This window comes from Melospiza melodia, chromosome 4, assembly GCF_035770615.1.
Source record: "Melospiza melodia melodia isolate bMelMel2 chromosome 4, bMelMel2.pri, whole genome shotgun sequence".
Classification (NCBI taxonomy): domain Eukaryota; kingdom Metazoa; phylum Chordata; class Aves; order Passeriformes; family Passerellidae; genus Melospiza; species Melospiza melodia.
The window spans coordinates 1,522,206-1,545,067 of record NC_086197.1 but is presented as its reverse complement, the minus strand read 5'-3'; the positions used below and the strand labels follow the sequence as shown (position 1 = coordinate 1,545,067).

The following is a 22,862-nucleotide window of genomic DNA, read 5'->3' as shown; positions in this document are numbered from 1 at the left end:
GGCTTTCCTGGGTAACCCCAAAATGTCGAATTTGGGGTTCAAACCACGACCTGCTGCTCCTGGGGTTTTCTCCACACTCCCCAAATCCACCCAAAAAATTTGGGATGGGCACCCAAAGCTCTGCAGGATCACCCTGGATTTTCCTGGGAAAAGGAGGGCGTGGGAAAACTCAGGAAAATCCTCAGGATTTGGGGGTTTGGGTGGATTTATTCCCAAAATTCAGGTGGGACACAATTCCAGCTTTGCTCCTGCCCCGTTCCAGAGGAGCTGAAGGATGCAAAGCTCAGGAAAACTCCTGGGAATTTTCTCCCCTCACTCCAAGAGCCCTGAAGGTGAAATCAGGAATCCCAATCCTGGTTTTTATGGGAATTTTCCCTTTTCCCAGATTTTTCCAGGGATTTGGGAAGCTGCAGCACAAACCCCACAGGGATTTCCCTCAGCCAGGGGATCCAGGAGTGGAATTTTCCAGTTTCCCAAGGAATGGCTCCAATCCAATCCCAGATAAATTTAATTTTTGGGAAAAGCTGCCAGGATCCAGCTCCCCTTCTCCAGCCCAAACTGCAGCCAGGAGAAATCCCAAAGATTCCCATGGATGGAGGCAAATTCCCAAAGCTGGAAATGGGAGGGATCAGAATTGGGATTTGGGATCAGAATTGGGATTTGGGATCAGAAATGGGATCAAAACGGGATCACAGGATCCGAAACAGGAAAAAATGGGATCAGAAATGGGGAAAAAATGGGATCAGAAATGGGGAAAGAATGGGATCAGAAATGGGAAAAATGGGATCAGAAATGGGGAAAAAATGGGATCAGAAATGGGGAAAGAATGGGATCAGAAATGGGAAAAATGGGATCAGAAATGGGGAAAAAATGGGATCAGAAATGGGAAAATGGGATCAAAATGGGAAAATCTGGGTCAGAAATGGGATCAGAGGGATCTGTGCAGGGAAAAAATGGGATCAAAATGGGAAAACCAGGATAAAAATGTGAGAAAAGGGATTAAAAGGGGATCAGAGGGGTCTGTGCAAGGAAAAATGGGATAAAAATGGGAAAGTTGGGATCAGAAATGGGATCAGAGGGGTCTGTGTAGGGAAAATTGGGATCAAAATGCGAAAATTTGGATCAGAGGGGTCCCTGCAGGGAAAATTGGGATCAGAAATGGGATCAGAAGGGTCTGTGCAGGAAAAATGGGATAAAAATGGGATAAAAATGGGAAAATTGGGATCAGAGGGGTCTGTGCAGGAAAAAATGGCATAAAAAGGGATCAGAGGGGCTCCAGAGCACGGAATTCCCAGCTGGAATGATTCCCACTCCACAGTTATCCCATTTCCTTTCCCCCTGACTGGATCCCCCAGACAGGAAATCCAGGAAAATCAGGAAATCAACCTTGGGAGAGGCTGAAATTCCACCTGGGACACGCCAAGAAAACTCACAGAAAAGAGGAGCTCGCGACAAATCCTATTTACAGCAGTGCCTGGAATTAAATTAACGCGGGGATTTGGGGGGAGGTAGAAGAGCAGGAGAATTCCTCCGAGGCTGTGGGGTTTGTCCCGGGTTTGTCCCGGGTTTGTCCCGGGTTTGTCCCGGGGTTTTCCAGGGTTTCCTGGCTCTGTCAGTTGTAGGACAGGTACTGGATGAGCCGGGGGGGGATCTGGAGCTTGGAGATCTCGTGCAGGCCCCGGCGGCCGGCGGCTCTGCGCACCGACACCCGGCACAGCTGCAGCAGGCTCAGCGGCGTCTCTGGGGAAAAATGGGGAAAACGGGGTTAGAAAATGGAATGTGGGGTTAGAAATGGGAATGTGGGATCAGGAATGGGAATGTGGGGTTAGAAATGGGGTCAGAGATGGGAATATGGGGTCAGAGATGTTGTGCAGGCCCCAGCGGCTCTGCGCACCGACACCCGGCACAGCTGCAGCAGGCTCAGCGGCGTCTCTGGGGAAAAATGGGGAAAACGGGGTTAGAAATGGGAATGTGGGGTTAGAAATGGGAATGTGGGATCAGGAATGGGTTCAGAAATGGGAATATGGGATCAGAAATGGGATAAAAACGGGATCAGAAATGGGATAACAGCAGGAAAATGGGATCAGAAATGGGGAAAAATGGGATCAGAAATGGGATAACAGCAGGAAAAGGGGATCAGAAACGGGGTCAAAATGGGATCACAGGATCCAAAACGGGAAAAATGGGATCAGAAATGGGATCAGAAACAGGATCAGAAATGGGATAAGAAATGGGATCACAGGATCCAAAACGGGAAAAATGGGATCAGAAATGGGATCAGAAACGGGATCAGAAATGGGATAACAGCTGGAAAATGGGATCAGAAATGGGATAGAACCAGGAAAAGGGGATCAGAAGTGGGGGAAAAAAGGGATCAGTAATGGGGAAAAAAAAATGGGATCAGAAATGGGATAAAAGCAGGAAAAGGGGATCAGAAACGGGGTCAAAATGGGATCACAGGATCCAAAACAGGAGAAATGGGATCAGAAATGGGAAAAATGGGATCAGAAATGGGATCAGAAACAGGATCAGAAATGGGATAAGAAATGGGAACATGGGATTGGAAAGGGAAACATGGGATCAGAAATGGGATCAGAAACGGGATCAGAAATGGGATCAGAAATGGTAATATGGGATCTGAAATGGGATAAAAATGGGATCAGAAACAGGAGAAATGGGAACATGGGACAAAAATGGGATCTGAAAGGGGATTTGATGGCCAAATTCCCAAGAAAAAGGGGATTTCTGATGGCCAAAATCCCAGGACAAAGGGGATTTGATGGCCAGATTCTCAATGAAAAGGGGATTTGATGGCCAAATTCCCAATAAAAAGGGGATTTGGTGGCTGAATTTCCAGGACAAAGGGGATTTGGTGGCTGAATTTCCAGGACAAAGGGGATCAGGTGTCCGAATTGCCAACCCAAAGGCATTCCCCACTCACTCTCATAGAACTCGAAGCACTTGGCCGCGGGGCTGCTGCTCCAGGTGTAGTCCGAGGGTTTCTTGCCCCGGTTGTCCCGGGCGTAGATGTTGCCCCCAAACTCCACCAGCAGCTCCACCAGGTCCACGTTCCTCACCTTGGCCGCGTGGTGCAGCGCCGTCTCGTGCAGCTTGGCCGCGTTCACGTTGGCTCCTGCGGATGTTCCGGGGGAAATGGGATGAATGCGGGCGGGGAAAGAAAGACGGGGGGAAAAGGGGATTGAACCAGGGAAGAGGGGATTGAGGCAGGGAAAGGTGGATTTAGCCAGAGAAAAGGGATCAGGAATGGGAACCGGAGTGGGAGCAGAAGAGTCTGTGCAGGGAATAATTGGATCAGGAATAGCATCGGGAATGGGATCAGGAACGGGACCAGGAATGGGATCAGCAATGGGACCAGAGGGGTCTGTGCAGGGAAAAACAGGATCAGGAATGGGATCAGGAATGGGATCAGGAATGGGATCAGAGGGTTCTTTTCAGGGAAGAACAGGATCAAGAATGGCATCAAGAATGGGACCAGAAATGGGGCCAGAAATGGGATCACAGGGTTCTGTGCAGGGAAGAACGGGATCAGGAATAGCATCAGGAATGGGACCAGAGGGGTCTGTGCAGGGAAGAATGGGATCAGGAATGGGATCAAGAGTGGCATCAGGAATGGAATCGGCAATGGGATCAGGAATGGGATCAGGAATGGGACCAGCAATGGGATCAGCAATGGGACCAGCAATGGATCAGAGGGGTGTGTACAGGGAGAACAGGATCAGCAATGGGACCAGCAATGGGCTCAGCAATGGGATCAGCAATGGGATCACCAATGGGCTCAGCAATGGAGCAGGGCTGTGTGAGCAGGGAGAACAGGATCACCAATGGGATCAGCAATGGGCTCAGCAATGGGATCAGCAATGGGATCAGCAATGGGCTCAGCAATGGGATCAGCAATGGGATCAGCAATGGGATCAGCAATGGAGCAGGGCTGTGCAGGGAGAACAGGATCAGCAATGGGATCACCAATGGGATCAGCAATGGATCAGAGGGGTGTGTGTGCAGGGAGAACAGGATCAGCAATGGGATCAGCAATAGGATCACCAATGGGATCACCAATGGGATCAGCCATGGGATCAGCAATGGGATCAGCAATAGGATCACCAATGGGATCAGCAATGGGGTCACCAGTGGAGCAGGGCAGTGTGAGCCGGAGCCGCTCCCAGGCCGTTCCCGGGTCTCTCCGGGCGGGCCGGGGCCGTACCCGCCTGCAGCAGCAGCTTGGCACAGTCCAGGTGCTCGCGGGCACAGGCCACGTGCAGGGGGGTCCCGAAGTGGCAGTCGTGCGCCTCCAGGTTGGCACCCACCTCGATCAGGAGCTGCACGCACTCGGGGCTGCCTGCCACGGAAACACGGGAATCCAATGGGAACGGGAACGGGCAACGGGAACTGGGAATGGCCAACGGGAACCGGGAATGGGCACTGGGAAACGGGAATGGGCAACGGGAACTGGGAATGGGCACTGGGAAACGGGAATGGGCAACGGGAACTGGGAATGGCCAATGGGAACTGGGAATGGCCAACAGGAACTGGGAATGGGCAACGGGAACTGGGAATGGCCAATGGAAACTGGGAATTCAGGCTGAAAACTGGGAATGCCCAATAGAAACTGGGAATGGCCAATGGAAACTGGGAATTCACCCTGAAAACTGGGAATTCCTGCTGAAAACCAGGAATTCCTGCTGGAAACTGGGAATTCCCAATGAAAACTGGGAACCAGCCTGGAATAACCCTGGAATGACCCTGCAATGGCCCAGGAATGGGCCTGGAATGACCCTGGAATTCTCCTGCAATGGCCCAAGAACAGCCCTGGCATTGCCCTGGAATGACCCTGAAATGACCCAGGAATGGTCCTGGAATTCCCCTGGAATGGCCAGGAACTGCCCTGGAATTCTCCTGGAATGACCAAGGAATTGCCCTGAAATTCTCCTAGAATTCTCCTGCCCTGGAATGACCTTGGAATTGCCCTGGAATAACCCTGAAATGACCCTGGAATGAGCCTGGAATTGCCCTCGAATGACCCTGGAACTAATGATGCTGGAATTCTCCTGGAATGACCCAGGAATTAATGATGCTGGAACTGCCCTGGAATTACCCTGGAATGGCCATGGAATTTCCCAGGAATTGCCCTGGAATAACCCTGGAATATCCCTCGAATGATGCAGGAATTGCCCTGAAATGACCCTGGAATTCTCCTGCCCTGGAATGACCTTGGAATTGCCCTGGAATAACCCTGAAATTACCCTGGAGTTGCCTTGGAACTGCCGTGGAATGGCCCTGAAATGACCCTGGAATTACCCACAAATTGCCCCGGAATTGTTGGAAAAGAAATTAAATTTAGCAAAATATTTAATTATAGTGAGTTGTGTGTGAACTGGTTTGTTAAAAAGCAGTTTTGTAGCCGTTGAAAGTGTGTTGGGTTTTGGGTGTAACCTAGCAGGCAGTCTTAGGGATTTAATAAATAATTAAACTAGTGCAGGAAAGTAAGAATGCTAACCTGTCTGGAGGCAGCACACAATGCTCTTAGAATAAGATAAGCAGAGGATTAATGATTTCTTAGGGATTTAATAAATAATTAAACTAGTGCAGGACAGTAAGAATGCTAACCTGTCTGGAGGCAGCATACAATGCTCTTAGAATAAGATAAGCAGAGGATTAATGCTCTTGTTTGTGAACCAAGGAATGTATCACAAGGGGTCTGTGACCAGGCAAGGGGAACGGGGAACTGTTTCTTGGAGACTTTGTTGTGGATCCCATGTATAAGAGGGAATTCACCCATACGTGAATTTGGGGGCTCGGGTTTTAGGGACGTGAGTCCCCCAGTTCCCCGGGGCCTTAACAAAGCACCCACAAAACTTATCTGAGTTTTGTGTCATTTATCAATCAGGGAACAGAGAGGGAAGCACCCATATGTGAATTTGGGGGCTCGGGTTTTAGGGACGTGAGTCCCCCAAGCTCCCTGGGGCCCTTAATAAAGCACCCACAAAACTTATCCGAGTTTTGTGTCATTTATCAATCGGGGAACAGAGAGGGAAGCACCCATATGTGAATTTGGGGGCTCGGGTTTTTGGGACGTGAGTCCCTCAAGCTCCCCGGGCCCTTAACAAAGCACCCACAAAACTTATCTGAGTTTTGTGTCATTTATCATTTGGGGAACAGAATGACCCTGGAATGCCCCCGGCATTGCCCCGGGATAACCCCCACACTGCCAGCCCCCGGATGCCCCGGATCCCCCCGGGTACCGTTCATGCAGGCCTCGTGCAGGGGCGAGGCCGTGTACAGCGGCGGGTTCACCTTGGCGCCGTGCGACAGCAGCACCCGCACGCACTCGATGCTGCCCGAGGCGCAGGCGTCGCACAGCGGCGTGCTGCCGTCGATGTTCCGCGCGTCCACCTGCCAGGGGGAAACGGGGGGAACGGGGGAGAAACAGGGAAAAACGGGTTAGAAACAGGGAAAACAGGGGAAAATGGGTTAAAAATAGGGGAAAACGGGAGAAAACAGGTTAAAAAGGAGGGAAAAGCAGGGGAAAGGCAAGTTAGAAGTAGGGGAAAAGCAGGTTAAAAGCAGGTTTAAAGTAGGGAAAAGCAGGGAAAAGCAAGTTAAAAGGAGGGGAAAGCAGGTTAAAAGCAGGGCTGTGCCCTCCTGGCAGGGACTTGTGCAGAGCCACAAGGGCCCCTGAGCCTCCTTTGCTCCAGGCTCAGCCCCTGCCCAGCTCCCTCAGCCCCTCCTGGTTCTCCAGGCCCTTCCCAGCTCCCTCAGCCCCTCCTGGTTCTCCAGACCCTTCCCAGCTCCCTCAGCCTCTCCAGACCCTTCCCAGCTCCATTCCCGGACCCTCTCCAGCCCCTCCAGGCCCTTCCTGCCCTGAGGATCCCAGAGCTGCCCCCAAGGTTCCAGGGGGTCCCTCAGCAGTGCCGGCTCAGGGGACAGTCCCTTCCCCAACCCTGCTGCCCACTCCATTCCTGCTGAAATCCAGGTGCCAGCGGCCTCCTGCCCACCTGGGCACACCTGGGCATGTCCAGCCACTGTCACCAGCACCCCCAGGGACATTGCTCCAGGCTCAGCCCCTGCCCAGCTCCCTCAGCCCCTCCTGGTTCTCCAGACCCTTCCCAGCTCCCGCAGCCCCTCCAGCCCACTCCCAGCTCCCTCACCCAGCCCCAACCACCCCCCAGCCCCGTTCCCAGTGGGATCAGTGCCACCTGTGCCCCCGCCTCCAGCAGCAGCTGCACGCACTGGGCCTGCCCGCGCAGGCTGGCCTCGTGCAGGGGCGTGATGGAGTCGTAGGTGACGGCGTTGACGCAGGCCCCGCTCTCGATCAGCTGCCGCAGCCGCGCCGTCTCCCCGCGGCGCGCGGCCTCGTGCACCGGCGTCCGGTCTGCCCAGAAACCTGCCAAACGGGGGGAGATCTTAGTAAATTCCATTTTTTTATTTTTAGGGGAAAAAAAAATGTGAAATTGTATTTTTGGTCATTTTCTGTTCCGCGGCGACTTCGCTCCGTAATGTAAAAATCCGCCCCGGCCTTGGTCACTGTGGGGATGGAAAAATCCATGCTGGTCTTCTGGGAATTAAAATCCATGCTGGTCTGGGAGAAAATATTCACTAGGGAAAAATAGCAATTTTGGAGAATATACCAGTTTGGGAGAAAATATCCATTTGGGAGAATGCATCAATTTGGGTGAATATACCAATTTGGGAGAAAATACCAGTTTGGGAGAAAATATCCATATGGGAAAAAAATACCCATTTGGGAGAATATACCAATTTGGGAGAAAATTACCAATTTGGGAGAAAATTACCAGTTTGGGAGAAATTACCAATTTGGGAGAAAATACCAATTTGGGAGAAAATATCCATATGGGAAAAAAATATCCATTTGGGAGAATATACCAATTTGGGAGAAAATTACCAGTTTGGGAGAAAATACCAGTTTGGGAGAAAATATCAGTTTGGGAGAAAATTACCAGTTTGGGAGAAAATACCAATTTAGGAGAAAATACCAGTTTGGGAGAAAATATCCATATGGGAAAAAAATACCCATTTGGGAAAATATACCGATTTGGGAGAATATACCAATTTGGGAGAAAATTGCCAGTTTGGGAGAAAATATCCATTTGGGAGAAAACAGCAATTTTGGAGAAAATACCAGTCTGGGAGAAAACAGTCATTTGGGAGAAAATATCCATTTGGGAGAAAATCTCAGTTTAGGGAAAAATACCAATTTGGGAGAAAATATTCATTTGGTAGAATATATCAGTTTTGGAGAAAATAGCAATTTTGGAGAAACCCAATTTTGCCCCTGCAGGAGGATGAAATTTCCTAAATCCATTTTGGTTTGGAGTGATGGAGCTGGAAAATCCATGGCAATAATTCCATCTAAACTGCAATTGCTCCATCCTGCCCAGTGAGAATAGAAGGATTTTTTATATATGGATTTTTCATGTATGTTTTTCTCCCGAAAATTCAAATTTTGGAGAAAATATCCATGGGTGGCATCTTGGCAATGAGGAATTCCTGCCTGGGCTGGCATTGCCAGAGCAGCTGGGGCTGCCCCTGATCCCTGCAGTGCCCAAGGCCAGGCTGGAGCAGCCTGGGATGGTGGCATTGGAATGGGATGGGCTTGAAGGGCCCTTCCCACCCAAACCATTCTGGGATTTGGGACACTCAGAATCCACCCCAGGGATTTTTATGGAAGTTGGGGATGGAGAAGGGAAGGGAGACCCTTCCTGGAGTGCTGAGATTGCCAGTGAAGCCCCCAGATCCCAAAATCCCTTCCTAGAGAGGAGTCGGGGTGGGGATGGATCCAATGGCAGGCTGGGAGAGCTGGGAATGGAGGGAATTCCCTGGAGAGGGAGCCTGGGGTGGGATTTTGGGAAGGGATTCCCAGAGCAGCTGGGGCTGCCCCTGATCCCTGCAATGGCCAAGGTTGGGCACTGGGGCTGGAGCAGCCTGGGATGGTGGGAGGTGTCCCTGCCCCGGGAATCGGGACACGAGCCCCGGGGGTGACCCGGGAGCAGCCGCTGGGATTTGGGCACCGCGGCTCCAAGGTGGGAACATCCCGATCCCACAGCCCCACAACACCACACGCGGGGATTTAGGGAGGAACAAGGATCATTCCCCGGGAATTAGGGAAGAACAAGGATAATTCCCCGGGAATTAGGGAGGTGGAACAAGGATCGTTCCCCGGGAATTAGGGAAGAACAAGGATCGTTCCCCGGGAATTAGGGAGGTGGAACAGGGATCGTTCCCCGGGAATTAGGGAGGTGGAACAGGGATCGTTCCCCGGGAATTAGGGAGGTGGAACAAGGATCGTTCCCCGGAATTAGGGAGGAGCAAGGATCGTTGCCGTGTCCTGACGCTGTCCCGAGCATCCTCTCATCCCTTTCCTTGCCAGAGCCCACTCGCTGCCCAAACCGCCCTGCAACCCCCAGAGCCCATCCTGTACCCCCAAACCCCTCTTTAACACCCCAAATCACACCCTGCACCCCAAAACCGTCCTGCAGTCCCCAAAACCCATCCTTAAACCCGCAGAGCACTCTGTAACACCCAAAATCACACTGTAACCACCAAAGCCACCCCGCAACCCCCGCAGCCGCCGCCCCGCGCAGCTCCCGCCTATTCCCGGCCGGCCCCGCTGCCAGCCCCGTTCCGCCGCTGCCCGCGGTGTGCCCGGCCCGGCCCGCTGCCCACGCACCGATGTCGCCCCTCAGGGAGCCGCTGCCGCCGGGGCTGTCCATGGCCCGGCCCCGCGGAGCCGCCGCTGCGGCCTCGTCCCGAGCCGGGGCCTGAGGGGCTGCAGGGCCCGCCGCGGAGCACGCCGGGAGTTGTAGTGCGGGAACGGGCCGCGACGGGGAAATGGGGTGGGAACGGGGCACTGGGATGGGAACGGGGCACTGGGGTGGGGAAATATGGGAACTGGGATGGGAACGGGGGACTGGGATGGGAACGGGGGGACTGGGATGAGGAACAGGGTATTGGGGGCACTGGGATGGGGAACGGGGGGACTGGGATGGGGAACGAAGGGACTGGGATGGGGGACAAGGTACTGGGATGGGAAACGGGGGACTAGGGGGGCTGGGATGGAGAACAGTGGTACTGGGATGGGGAACAGGGTACTGGGGGTACTGGGATGGGAGAACAGGGTACTGGGGGGACTGGTGGGAGGGGAGAGGGCGTACTGGAGGTACTGGGATCGGGAGACGGGGGCTGGGGGAACCACGATGGGGGAACAGTGTACTGGGAGTACTGGGATGGGGAACAGGGGATTGGGATGGGGACGGGGGGACTGGGGGGACTGGGATGGGGAAAAAGGATACTGGGATGGGAAAAGGTACTGGGATGGGGGAACAGTGGTACTGGGGGGACTGGGATGGACGACAGGGGGACTGGGGAGACTGGGATGGGGGAACAGGGTGCTGGGATGGGGGGACAGGGGTATTGGGGACACTGGGATGGGGGACAGGGGACCTGGGGGGAACTGGAATGGAGAACAGCGGTACTGGGGGTACTGGGATGGGGGGTATTGGGATTGGGGGGGTACTGGAGGTACTAGAATGGGGGGATGGGGGTACTGGGATGGGGGGACAGGGGAACTGGGATGGGGGACTGGGTACCGGACATACTGGGAGGGGCGACAGGGGAACAGGGATGGGGAACAGGGGGTACTGGGATGGGGGACAGGGGTACTGGGGACACCGGGATGGGGGACAGGGGTACTGGGATGGGGGACAGGGGTACTGGGGACACCGGGATGGGGGACAGGGGACTGGGATGTGGGACAGGGGTATTGGGGACACCGGGATGGGGGACAGGGGTACTGGGGGGACTGGGATGGGGAACGGGGGGACTGGTGTGAAATGATGGAGCTGGAAATGCTGTGGCAATAATTCCATAAAAACTGCAATTGCTCCATCCTGGCACGTGAGAACTGGAATATCCATTTTGGGAGAATGTACCCATTTGGGAGAAAACACCAGTTTTGGAGAAACCCAGTTTTGCTCCTGCAGGAGGATGAAATTCCCTAAATCCATCCTGGTTTGAAATGATGGAGGTGGGAAATCCATGGCAATAATTCCATAAAAACTGCAACTGCTCCATCCTGCCAAGGGAGAAATGGAGGATTTTTCATATATGGATTTTTCATGTATATTTTTCTCCATAAAATACCAATTTTGGAGAAAATATCCATTTGGGAAAAAAATACCAATTTGGGAGAAAATCCCAATTTGGGAGAAAATCCCAATTTTACCCCTGCATGAGAATGAAATTCCCTAAATCCATTCTGGTTTGAAATGATGGAGGTAGAAAATCCACGGCAATAATTCCATAAAAACTGCAATTGCTCCATCCTGACAAGTGAGAAATGGAGGATTTTTCAAATATGGATTTTTCATGTATGTTTTTCTCCTGAAAATACCAAACTGGGAGAAAATATTCAGTTTTGGAGAAACCTAATTTTGCCCCTGCAGAAGGATGAAATTCCATTAATCCAGTGGGAAACTTCTGGTGTGAAATGATGGAGCTGGAAAATCCATGGCAATAATTCCATAAGAACTGCAATTGTTCCATCCCAACAAGGGAGAAATGGAAGATTTTTCAAATATGGATTTTTCATGTATATTTTTCTCCATAAAATACCAATTTTGGAGAAAATATCCATTTGGGAAAAAAAATACCAATTTGGGAGAAAATACCAATTTGGGAGAAAATCCCAATTTTGCCCCTGCAGGAGAATGAAATTCCCTAAATCTATTTTGTTGTGAACTGATGGAGCTGGAAAATTCATGGCAATAATTCCATAAAAACTGCAATTGCTCCATCCTGACAAGGGAGAAATAGAAGATTTTTCAAATATGGATTTTTCATGTATATTTTTCTCCATAAAATACCAATTTTGGAGAAAATATCCATTTGGGAAAAAAAATACCAATTTGGGAGAAAATCCCAATTTGGGAGAAAATCCCAATTTTGCTCCTGCATGAGAATGAAATTCCCTAAATCCATTCTGGTTTGAAATGATGGAGGTGGAAAATCCATGGCAATAATTCCATAAAAACTGCAATTGCTCCATCCTGCCAAGGGAGAATTGGAGGATTTTTCAAATATGGATTTTTCATGTATGTTTTTCTCCTGAAAATGCCAAACTGGGAGAAAATATTCAGTTTTGGAGAAACCTAATTTTGCCCCTGCATGAGAATGAAATTCCCTAAATCTATTTTGGTGTGAAATGATGGAGCTGGAAAATTCATGGCAATAATGCCATAAAAACTACAACTTCTCCATCCTGCCAAGGGAGAAATTGAGGATTTTTCCAGCCTGGCATCTCTCAAAAAAATGAGATTTTTCCAAGGAAATTGTGGCTGCTCCATGCCTGGAACTGTTGGATGGTGCTTGGAGAAATCTGGGATGGTGAAGTGTCCCTGCCCATGGAATTGGAGGAGTTTTAGCTCCCTTCCCACCCAAACCATTCCATAATTCCAAGATTTTTTCCAGGACCAAACCTTTAGGAAAGATCTCCTATCCCCTGGCTCCAGCTGTACCTGGAAAAGAGCAAAAATTAACATCAATAATTCACATTTAACCTCAATATTTACAAATCTTCAGGTCGATATTGCAAAATGATCAGCTAAGCAGCAGCAGGAATTATTTTTTTTTAAGAATGAAGAGATGAAATTGAGAATTTTGGTGAAAAATAGCAGGGGGGGGGATGGCAAAGACTTGAAAAAAAAAAAAAGAGAATTTTCTGCCTTCCTTGCCAGCTCTGAGTCATTTCCTGAGGATTCTCTGTGGTTTAACAGTTGCACCACTAAATTCAAATTGAAATGTTTGGCACCACCACTGGGCTCTGAAGGTGCAAGACGCCAAAATTGCCAAAAAAGAAAATCAAAACTGAGGATAAATCAAACCAAAAAGCAAAAAATTTTAACTGGGTTGTGAGCACTGCATAAAAAAGCACCAAAAATTGTCTTTCATGGGGTGTTTTTGATTATTTTCACAAATTTTTGGACAGAATTAAGAAAACTAAAGGGGAAATAAAATAAAATTCCCTTTCATGGGGTATTTTTGATGGTTTTCACAAATGTTTGGAAAGAATTAAGAAAATTAAAGGGGAAATTTTAAAATGCTCTTTCATGGGGTGTTTTTGATTGTTTTCACCATTTTTGACAGATTAACAAAACTAAAGGGGAAATTAAATAAAATTCTCTTTCATGGGGTATTTTTGATGATTTTCACAAATGTTTGGAAAGAATTAAGAAAATTAAAGGGGAAATTTAAAAATGCTCTTTCATGGATATTTTTGATTGTTTTCACAATATTTTTGAGTGGTGTGAGAAAATTAAAGGGGAAATAAAATGAAATGTTCTTTCCTGGGGTATTTTTGATGACTTTCACAATTTTTGGACAGGTGTGACAAAATGAAAGGGAAATAAAATTGGGCCTAAAATCAAATAAATGAATAAATAAAATAAATAAATGAAGTAAAAATTTAATAAAATAAAGATTTAATACAATAAAGATTTAATACAATGCAATACAATTTAATAAAATAATTTAAAATTAAATTTAATAATATAGAATTTAGTAAAATCAAGATCTAATAAAATAAAATAAAATAAAAATTTAATAAAATAAAAAATAATAAAATAAATTTTTTAAAAATAAAATAAAATAAAATAAAATAAAATAAAATAAAATAAAATAAAATAAAATAAAATAAAATAAAATAAAATAAAATAAAATAAAATTTGCTGTGAGATCTTAGAGATTAAATGAGTTTTTCTGAGTGAGTGAAGAATGGGGTAAGGGCTTGACACCCACCTTGGCACTGGTGTGGATAAAGCAAAAATTTTGGGTTAAAATGTCCAGATTTTGCATTTTATGCCTCTTTTTCTTTGTTTGACACCCTTTTAGTGAAAACAAAGCAGAAAATGGGGAGAAAAAATTTTTCCCCACTTGAGCTGATGAGCAGAAAATCCCAGATGTGGGAGAAAATTGCAGAAATCGCTGCCTGGTGGTCAAAATTGGGTTTAAAAGTTGATGGAAGGGACAGAAATGATCCCAAATTTTAGGAAATGAAGGGAAACCAAGCCAAATTTCTGGAATGGAATTGCCAGAGAAGCTGAGGTTGCCTCATCCCTGCAAGAGCCCACGGTGAGTTTGGAAAGCCTGGGATGGTGGAAGGTGCCAGGGATGAATTCCTGGAATGTGGAAGCAGGAGATGTTTCCCTCCCCATCCAAACTAATCAAGAAATAGGAGAAAAATCAGCATTTTCATGGTGATAAATGAGAGAAAAGCAGAGAAATTCAGCTTTTCCAGGAATTTGTAGGATTAAGGCAGGGCAGGAGCAGGATCCCATCCAGTGTTTGCAGGTTGTGTTCTCACCCTGGCTCCTGGCACTGCCCCACACTGTCAATAATTAATACATTTAATTATTTGCTTTACCCTGATGTCATCAGGAACTGCTGCTCCCTGCTCCCACCTGAGTCACTCCATTATTCCATTATTCCATTCCAACTCTTCTCCTCCATGGAACAACCAACAGGATAATTCAGGTTTTTTCCTGAATAAAAGAGGGAAATAAAACTCCAAATGAACTTCTTCAAATTCACATTTAAGTGCACCAGAACTTTATGAGTCAAGGTTGCAAAGAAGCCAAAATGAATCCTTGCCAGGAACCAGGTCCCCACCACGGTGACATCATGGGCCTGGCTTGTCACCACCCACAAAAGCCATGAGGCACCAAAAGGGAACAGAGAAACTCCAATTTAAATTGGGCTCTGACCTCCAGAGGCTCCTCAGCCAAAGGAACAAAATATTTATAATTAAAATCATTGGAAAAGATTCTTAGGGTGATCCAATCTGAACCATCAGAAGTGCTGATGACAAAATTCCTTTGAATTTTTTGTTTTTCTAAGCACTGAAAAAGGAGCTGAAATTCTACATTTCTTCACCAGAAGTAGCTCCCAACACCAAAATATTTGGATTTCATTGGGACAGTGATTGGATGATCCCACTGGAGGGGGAAACTTGGATGTTCTGACTGCAGATCTGCTCTTGAGACAGAGAAACTCCAATTTAAATTGGGCTCTGACCTCCAGAGGAGGGAACAGAGAACAGAGAAACTCCAATTTAAATTGGGCTCTAACCTCCAGAGGCTCCTCAGCCAAAGGAACAAAATATTTATAATTAAAATCATTGGAAAAGATTCTTAGAGTGATCCAGTCTGAACCATCAGAAGTGCTGATGACAAAATTCTTTTGAATTTTTTGCTTTTCTAAGCACTGAAAAAGGAGCTGAAATTCTACATTTCTTCACCAGAAGTAGCTCCCAACACCAAAATATTTGGATTTCATTGGGACAGTGACTGGATGATCCCACTGGAGGGGGAAACTTGGATGTTCTGACTGCAGATCTGCTCTTGAGACACCCCAAAATCACAGAGAACTCCTGACACCTCTCAGGTCAAGGCTGTGGGTTTTCCCCTCTCTAAGGACAACCAGGAAAATATTTCTGTCTCAGCAAGAATTCCAGGTTTTTATCTGCCAGCAGGAGCTTGAAAAACCCATGGGTCTGGCAAATTTGCTGTGATAAATGCTATAAATAACTAATAATAAATAATGTAAATATATAATATAATTAATATAATATAATATAGTATAGTATAATATAGTATAATGTAATGTAATATATTGTAATATAACATAACATAACATAACATAACATAATATAATATAATATAATATAATATAATATAATATAATACAATGTAATATAATATATAATTATATATAACATTTATACCATTTATACTATTATAATATATGCTATGATTCATATTATTTATATTATAATATAAATAAATGCTATAAAATTTGCTATAAAAGGTGCCTTCCCCCCCCCCCCCAAAAAAAATCACTTTTTCTCCCTCCTGACTTCATTTTTCCCACTGGGCAGCCGCACTTTGCACTCTGCTGCTGCCCTAGCAAATTCTTAGGGTGGGTGAAATCCCACAAGCGCACGTTCCTGACTTATTTGGCTAATAAGTGACTCATAAATGAGCTGGCCCATTGTTGTTCCTCGTGTTTGAATTTGTTTGCCAATCTTTGCTGCAAAGGCCAGCCTGGGCACTGAGCATGGAGACAGCTGAGCAGGGATCAGGGATCGGCCTCTCCATAAATCATCGATGATGGATTCAGCAGCACGGGTCTCGATGCCAAGAGGAATGCCAAGTGGAATCCCCTCCAAGGCTCCTTGCTCAGCCAAACACGACCTTTGCCCCGGCGTTCAGCACGGGCTGTTCCTAAATCCTCTTGTGTAAGAGGTTGGGCAAGTGCAGATCTCCCTGTTCCCTCTCCAAAGCTCATTGCAACATTTGTTGTTGGATGTGCTTTTGGTGTTTCTGCCAAGCCTGGTGAAGCCTAAAAACCATCCTCGGCTTCTTCTGTTCCATGTAGGGTTCAATACTGGGCTGAGGCAACCCAGAACCATCAGGAGGGACTTTATTGACCCCCTTTCCTGATCCCCTCAGAGCCGTTTACCACCACTTTTTATCTGCTCTGGCCCAGTTGTTTTCCTCAGCGCCTCAGTTTGGCTCTTCCCTCAGCACCTTCCCTCATGATTTTTCATCTTTTCTGGCCCAGGGTTTTTCCTCAGCCCCTCATTTTGGCTCTTCCCTCAGGGCCTCTCCCCCATCATTTTTATCTGGTTTGGCCCTGTGGTTTTCCTCAGTTTCTCATTTTGGATCTTCCCTCAGTCCCCTTCCTTTCATTCCTTGGTTCTCATTCCTTGTTTCTTGTTCCTTCTTTCCCTCACATCATTCCTTAAATCCCTTCCTTCCCCCTCAGTCCTTCCCCCTCAGAGCCTTCCCTCAATGCCCTCAAAATCCTTCCCTGATCCCCTCAGGACCTTCCCCCATAATATTTTATGCATCCTGGCCCAGTGGTTTTCCTCAGTTTCTCATTTTGGATTTTCCCTTGGGCCCCTTCCCATTCCTTCTTTTCCTCACCCCTCACATCATTCCTTAAATCTCTTCCTTCCCCCTCAGAGCCTTCCCTCAATCTCCCCAAAACCCCTTCCCTGATCCCCTCATTTTGGCTCTTCCCTCAGCACCTTTCCCATCATTTTTCATCTGTTCTCGCCCAGTGTTTTTCCTCAGCCCCTCATTTTGGCTCTTCCCTCAGGGCCTCTCCCCATCTTTCTTCTATTCATTCCATCCTCTTTCCTCACCTCTTCACGCCATTTCTGTGCCACTCACCCTCATTCTCTGTCTTCTCCTGCTCTGAGCCCATCCCTCACTTCAGTGCCTTCCCCAGAGCTTTGTTCTGGATCTTTCCTCATTCCCTCACATCATTCCTTAAGCTCTTTCCTTCATCTCAGTCCTTGCCCCTCAGTGTTTTCCCTCAGGCCCTCATTTTAGCTCTTCCCTCAGGGCCTTTCCCCATCATTTTTTATCTCTTCTGGCTCAGGGTTTTTCTTCAGTTTCTCATTTTGGATCTTCTCTCACCTCAGTCCTTCCCCCTCAGAGCCTTCCCTCAATCTCCCCAAAATCCCTGCCGTCAATCCCCTTCCTGATCCTCTCAGCCCCTCATTTTGGCTCTTCGCTCGGCCCTTTCCCTCAGGGCCTTCTCCCCATATTTCATTATCCCTTCTGTCCCTTTTCCCTCACATCATTCCTTAACCCCTTCCTTCACCTCAGTTCTTCCCCCTCAGAGCCTTCCCTCAATCCCCCCAAAATCCTTTCCCTGATCCCCTCAGGGCCTTTCTCCCATATTTCATTATCCATTCCTTCCCTCATCTCCTCAGCCCATTATTGTGTCCCTCAGCCCCATCCCTGTTCCCAATGTCCCCTTGTCCTCCATGGATTGGGATACCCCCGAAGTCCCTCACGGGGCGGCCCCAGGCCACACACACACAGACGGAAATAGATGTCTGAGCAGAAAAAGAAGATAAATAATTCAATTTTTCTGCACCACCTGGAATCTGCCCAGATCAGCCCAGCAAGGAGAGAGTTTGTCCTTGAGTAGTTGAGGGAAGAGCTGAGGTCAGGTATGGAGGGGCAGAGGGGATCAGGAAAGGGATTGAGATAAAATACTGAGGGAGAAGGACTGAGGGGATGGAGGGGGCTCTGGGAAGTGTGAGGGATTAAGGAAAGAAATTTTGGGATTGAAGAAAGGCCCAATATAAGGAGCTGAGGGAAAATACTGAGCAAGAAGGTCTGAAGTGAGGAAAGGGACTCAAGGAATGATGTGAGGGGACAACGGAAGGAGTTTGGGGACTGAGGGAAGGTCCAAAACATGGTTCTGGGGAAGGCACTGAGATGAGAGCTCAAAGCAGAAAAATGAGGGAAGGGGCAGTGGAAAGAGCCGAACAAACATTGGATTGGTGAGGAGGGGAATTGGGGGAAACTGAGGGAAGACCCAAAAAAGAGAAAACACTGCTGGGGAAGGACTGAGGAGGAGAAAGGGCTCTCTCCCCATGCTGTGAGGGGATGAGGAAGGGGCAGCGGAGAGAGCTGAAGTCAGGCATGGAGGGGCTGAGGCGATCGAGGAGGAGGACAGGGCAAGACTGAGGCAAGATCCCCACCACCGGCAAACACTGATGGCCGAGCCGGGAGCTGACAACGAGGGAGCAGCCATGAGGGACGGAAGGAGACAGGCCGGCTCCGGGCAGCCAGCGGCCGGTGACCGCGGGAAGAGGAAAACCCGCGGGCGGCCCCTCGCTGTCTTTCCGGTTCAGTTTTCACTTTCTGTTTTTTTCCGCGCCGCTCCCGCCCCACGTCCCCTCCTTCCTTCCCTCCCTCTCTCTCTCTCTCTCTCTCTCCTCCCCCTCCTGCTCCGTCCTTCCACTTCCTGGGGCCGGCGGATGGCGGCGGCCGCCCCGCGCCGCCTCATGCCGCCGGCCCGGTAGCGGCGCCGCGCCGGGGCCGGGCGGGGCGGCCATGAGGGCGGCCTGAGGGACGGCCCCGAGCGAGCCCCGGCCATGGGCGAGAGGCGGCGCGGGGAGAGCGGCGAGCCGGGCACGGGTAAGCGGGGCCGGGGGGTGAGGGCGGGCGGGCTCCATCGCGCCCTTCGCTGCGACTTGGGCGGTGGTTACCGGCTCCATGCCGCTCTCCCTTGAGGGAGGGAAAGGCGAGCGGCTTCTTCCCGCTCTTCGCTGGGAGAAGGGAAAGCGAGCGGCTTCATGCCGCTCTTCCCTAGGCGGGGGGGAATTACTGGCTCCATGCCGCTCTTCCTTTGGAGAGGGGAAGGCGACCGGCTCCATCGTGCCCTTCCTTATAGAGGGAAGGGTTCCCAGCTCCATCGTGCCCTTCCTTAAGGAGAAGAGGGTTCCGGGCTCCATCCCGCCCTTCCTTAAGGAAAAGAAGGGTTCCCGGCTCCATCCCGCCCTTCCTTAAGGAGAGGAGGATTCCCGGCTCCATCCCGCCCTGCCCTGGCAGAAATGTGCGTGTAGGAGTGGGGATTACTGCCTCCATCCCGCCCTTCTCTGGGCAGCAAAGGGTTACCTCTCCATCGCACTTTTCCCCGGGGAAAAGACCATTTACCGGCTCCATCCTGGGTAACGGAGCGTTCCCGGCTCCATCCCGCATTCCCCGGGGAGCAGAGCAGCGGCCACGCCGCCCTTGCCCCTCTCCGTGCCCGCTGCTGCCGGTGAGGCCCCGGCCCCGAGCCCCTGCAGGGCTGGGACACGTCGGAACCCAGATGGTTTTGAAATTCTCCGGCTCACCAGCGACACGTTGGCTTTTCCAAGGGGTTGATCCCGAGGCCTGAGCGGCTGGGAAAGTCACGGCGCTTTTTTGGACACACGTGCTGGGCGGTGGGAGTGGGATTTGGGAATGAAAACAGCGTGGATGGGTGATGATCCTCTCCTGGAGGGGATGGAGGTCTCTCGGTCTCCCTTTGGAGCGGCTGCAGGGCTGAAATTTGGCCTTATAAGGGGAGAAAAACGCGTTTGTGCTCCGGTCTTGCACAATTCTAATCCCAGATTGTCCTCAAATTATCCCGCCGAGGTTTGGATTGCAGCAGAGCTCGCCCAGCCCCAGGTCTGCACTCCTGAAGGGAGGATAATCTGGGATGGATGGATGGAACAAGCACAAAAAGAATTGTAAATCATGCTCCTTGCTCCATGGAAACCAAGGCTTTTTAATAACAAACTGTGTTCTGGCATGATCCAGAATGATCCAGAATGGTGCAGGAGGTGCTCTGCCTTTTTTGGGCTGCTCAAATCAGAACATAAAATTAATGGATCCACCCCAAAATGGATATTTCTTAGTGCAGCTCCAAGCTCATTTTGGTTTTTCTAAACCATTTTATTTGTTATAAAACACGGGGTTTTGCTGTGGTCGAGTCTGGAAATCACTGCTCTGCTCTAGAAGGAATTTTTTGTATAAGTTCTGTTGTAACCAAGAGTGTGATTTCACAGAAATTGTTGTTTTCCAGCCAAAAAAAATCATTATCAGAGCATTTCAGAAACTCTTATCTCCTCTGGTAAGGATTGTGATTAATTACAATTAATTGCCTTGCACCACAGCCTGTTGGGTGGCTCTGAAATTGGTTTTTTGCAAAATTTGCATAAAATTTATTTCTTTTTAGTGCTCCTAAACCTGCAGTTTTTGGCAACAGCAGAGCCAGCTTGAATATTCCCCATTCCCATTTTAAGTATTCCTTAAAATCCAACCTTGGGATTTTCTTTCCCTAAGTCCCCAATTCCTTGTTTTGCTTAGGATCCCTTTGAGACCAGAAATTCAAATGTTGATTTTTTTGGGGGGGATAAATTCAGTTTTTTACCAAATCTGGAATATTTTTTTGATGGTGGGACCCCACTAATTCTGAGGGAACCTTGGGGTTTGAGTTGTTTTGATTGGGAATTTTCAGGCTGTGATTCCCCCAGCCAGAGGATCCACAGGGAATGTGGTTGGAGCATTTGTTTTGACTTTTTTCCCTTTTCCCAAAGGGAATTTCTCTGCCTCAGGGAGGTTGTTCCTGACACTGCTGCTCTCTCAGCTCCCTGGAAAATCCCAGAATTGGCTGAAAAATCCCAGAACTGGCTGATTTTGCAGACAAAATGTTGGTTTTTTGTTGTCCAAGTGCCAAAATCCCAGTGCTGGTGCCTTGGGAAGAGTCAGGTGTCACCTGAGTGAAGCCACAGCCCTGGGTGAGGTGACACAATTGGAGTTTTGGGATAAAACCTCCTGATTTTCATCACTGAATGTGTGAAACGTGCCAGAAGCACATTGTGAATTTCCTGAGCAGCTGAAAGGAGCAGGAGGGAAGTTGGGAAATGCAAGGAATGGATTTTAGGTGGAGGATTCCTGCCCTGAGGAGTTTCTCCATCCCAGTGGGGTGGATGTGGCTCTGTCCCGTCAGGAATGGGGAAAATTCCAACTCCTCATCCAGCCTGACCCTCCCGGGGAGTTTTTCTTTTTTATTCCCCTTTAATTTTTCCATTAAAATGGGAACATTTTGATGCAGCAGGAAAAGCTCCATCATTTCTCCACCAGGCTGGATTTTTCCAGCTTTTTTTTCCCTCCTGGGTGAAACATTTCCTTTGGAATTCCAGGCTGGATTTTTCCAGCTTTTTTTCCCTCCCGGGTGAAACATTTCCTTTGGAATTCTTTTGTTGGAGCCAAACAAAAGGAGAGAAGGAACAAAATTCCGGGTGGGAATTGGGAAACTCCCAGATTTGCTGATGACACAAAGAGGATTTTTTTTTTGTTTTGTTTTGGATGCAGGAACATCACTTTCCCTTCCCATGAGGAAACTGCTGAAATTCCCTGAAATTCCCTGCCCATCCAGTGGGATTTGGGTTTTGCTGGGAGGTGAAATCTGAGTTTGAGCGCAGCTCTCTGAGGGCTGCAGAGTGCCAGGAATTCCCTGCAGCTCCAAAACCCCCATCCAAATAAATCCTGGAAAACATCTGCAGCCTCCACATCCTCATTCCTTTGCCATGGAGAAAGAAACGTTCCTTAAAATCCAACCCAAACTTGCCTGGCACAGCTGGAGGGATCAGAAATGGGATCAGAAATGGGATCAGGGGATGCTGAGCTGCTCCAGAGCATGGAAATTCCCAGCTGGAATCAGCCCTGGGTGATTGGGGAAAAAAAAATTGGGAAAAAAAAATTGAAAAAAATATTGGAAAAAAAAATTGGGAAAAAATATTGGAAAAAAATTGGAAAAAAAAATTGGAAATCCAGTCCAGCACAATTGCAGAGCTGGACTCACCCTCAGAGATCCAATCCAGCCATTCCCAAGGCTGCCAAGGCCACCACTGGTGTCCCCAAGTGTCACTTCCAGCTTTCCCACCCCTCCAGTGCCCTGGGCAGCCTCTTCCCGTGGTTTTTAGGGGGGAAATTTTCCCTAAAATCCAATTTTAGGGATTCCAATCCGGAGAGATTCCCTTTGGGAAAAGGGGAAAAAAAATCAAAACAAATCCTCCAACCACATTCCCTGTGGATCCTCTGGCTGGGGGAATCACACCCTGAAAATTCCCAATCAAAACAACTCAAACCCCAAGGTTCCCTCAGAATTAGTGGGGTCTCACCATCAAAAAAATATTCCAGATTTGGTAAAAAACTGAATTTCTGCTGTTCCCAATCCCTTCAGCAAACAGCTCTGGGATCAGAGGGAGAAGGAAAATCCCTGGATCAGCCAGGGAGAGACTCTGGATTTTCTGGGAGATCTCCCAGAGAAAGAAGGGAATTGGGATGGGAGGAATTAAACTGCAAAAGAATTTTTGGGGGAGATGATCCCAAGGGACCTCTGGAATACACAAACTGGTGTTTTGGGATAATTGTGGCAGGATAAAGAGTTCCTGGATTCATCCCAAATGTTGGTGGGAATCCACAGTGGGGCGT

General features: G+C 48.7%; 2 protein-coding genes and 1 long non-coding RNA gene across 3 annotated transcripts in view; 1 reads left to right on the top strand and 2 right to left on the bottom strand.

Moving 5' to 3' along the window:
• Positions 1-1,446: 1,446 nt before the first annotated feature.
• Positions 1,447-9,794, bottom strand: ASB13 (ankyrin repeat and SOCS box containing 13). Its single transcript, XM_063153641.1, has 6 exons — positions 9,707-9,794; positions 7,215-7,402; positions 6,261-6,411; positions 4,223-4,357; positions 2,942-3,133; positions 1,447-1,740 (listed from the first exon to the last, which is right to left on the bottom strand). The coding sequence occupies exons 1-6, from the start codon at positions 9,747-9,749 to the stop codon at positions 1,613-1,615; spliced, it is 837 nt and encodes a 278-aa protein (XP_063009711.1). The 5' UTR covers positions 9,750-9,794; the 3' UTR covers positions 1,447-1,612.
• A 1,090-nt stretch (positions 9,795-10,884) lies between these two features.
• On the bottom strand, positions 10,885-18,693 carry LOC134416990 (uncharacterized). The gene is made up of 4 exons (XR_010027483.1): positions 18,596-18,693; positions 14,456-14,573; positions 12,513-12,551; positions 10,885-11,110 (listed from the first exon to the last, which is right to left on the bottom strand). It is a non-coding gene; the product is annotated as an uncharacterized LOC134416990 (long non-coding RNA).
• A 281-nt stretch (positions 18,694-18,974) lies between these two features.
• Positions 18,975-22,862, top strand: part of TASOR2 (transcription activation suppressor family member 2) — a 46,430-nt gene continuing 42,542 nt past the window's right edge. Inside the window, exon 1 of the mRNA XM_063155771.1 lies at positions 18,975-19,034. Within this exon, the coding sequence (XP_063011841.1) occupies positions 18,992-19,034 (43 nt within the window). The 5' untranslated portion in view covers positions 18,975-18,991. The remainder of the gene's footprint in view (positions 19,035-22,862) is intronic.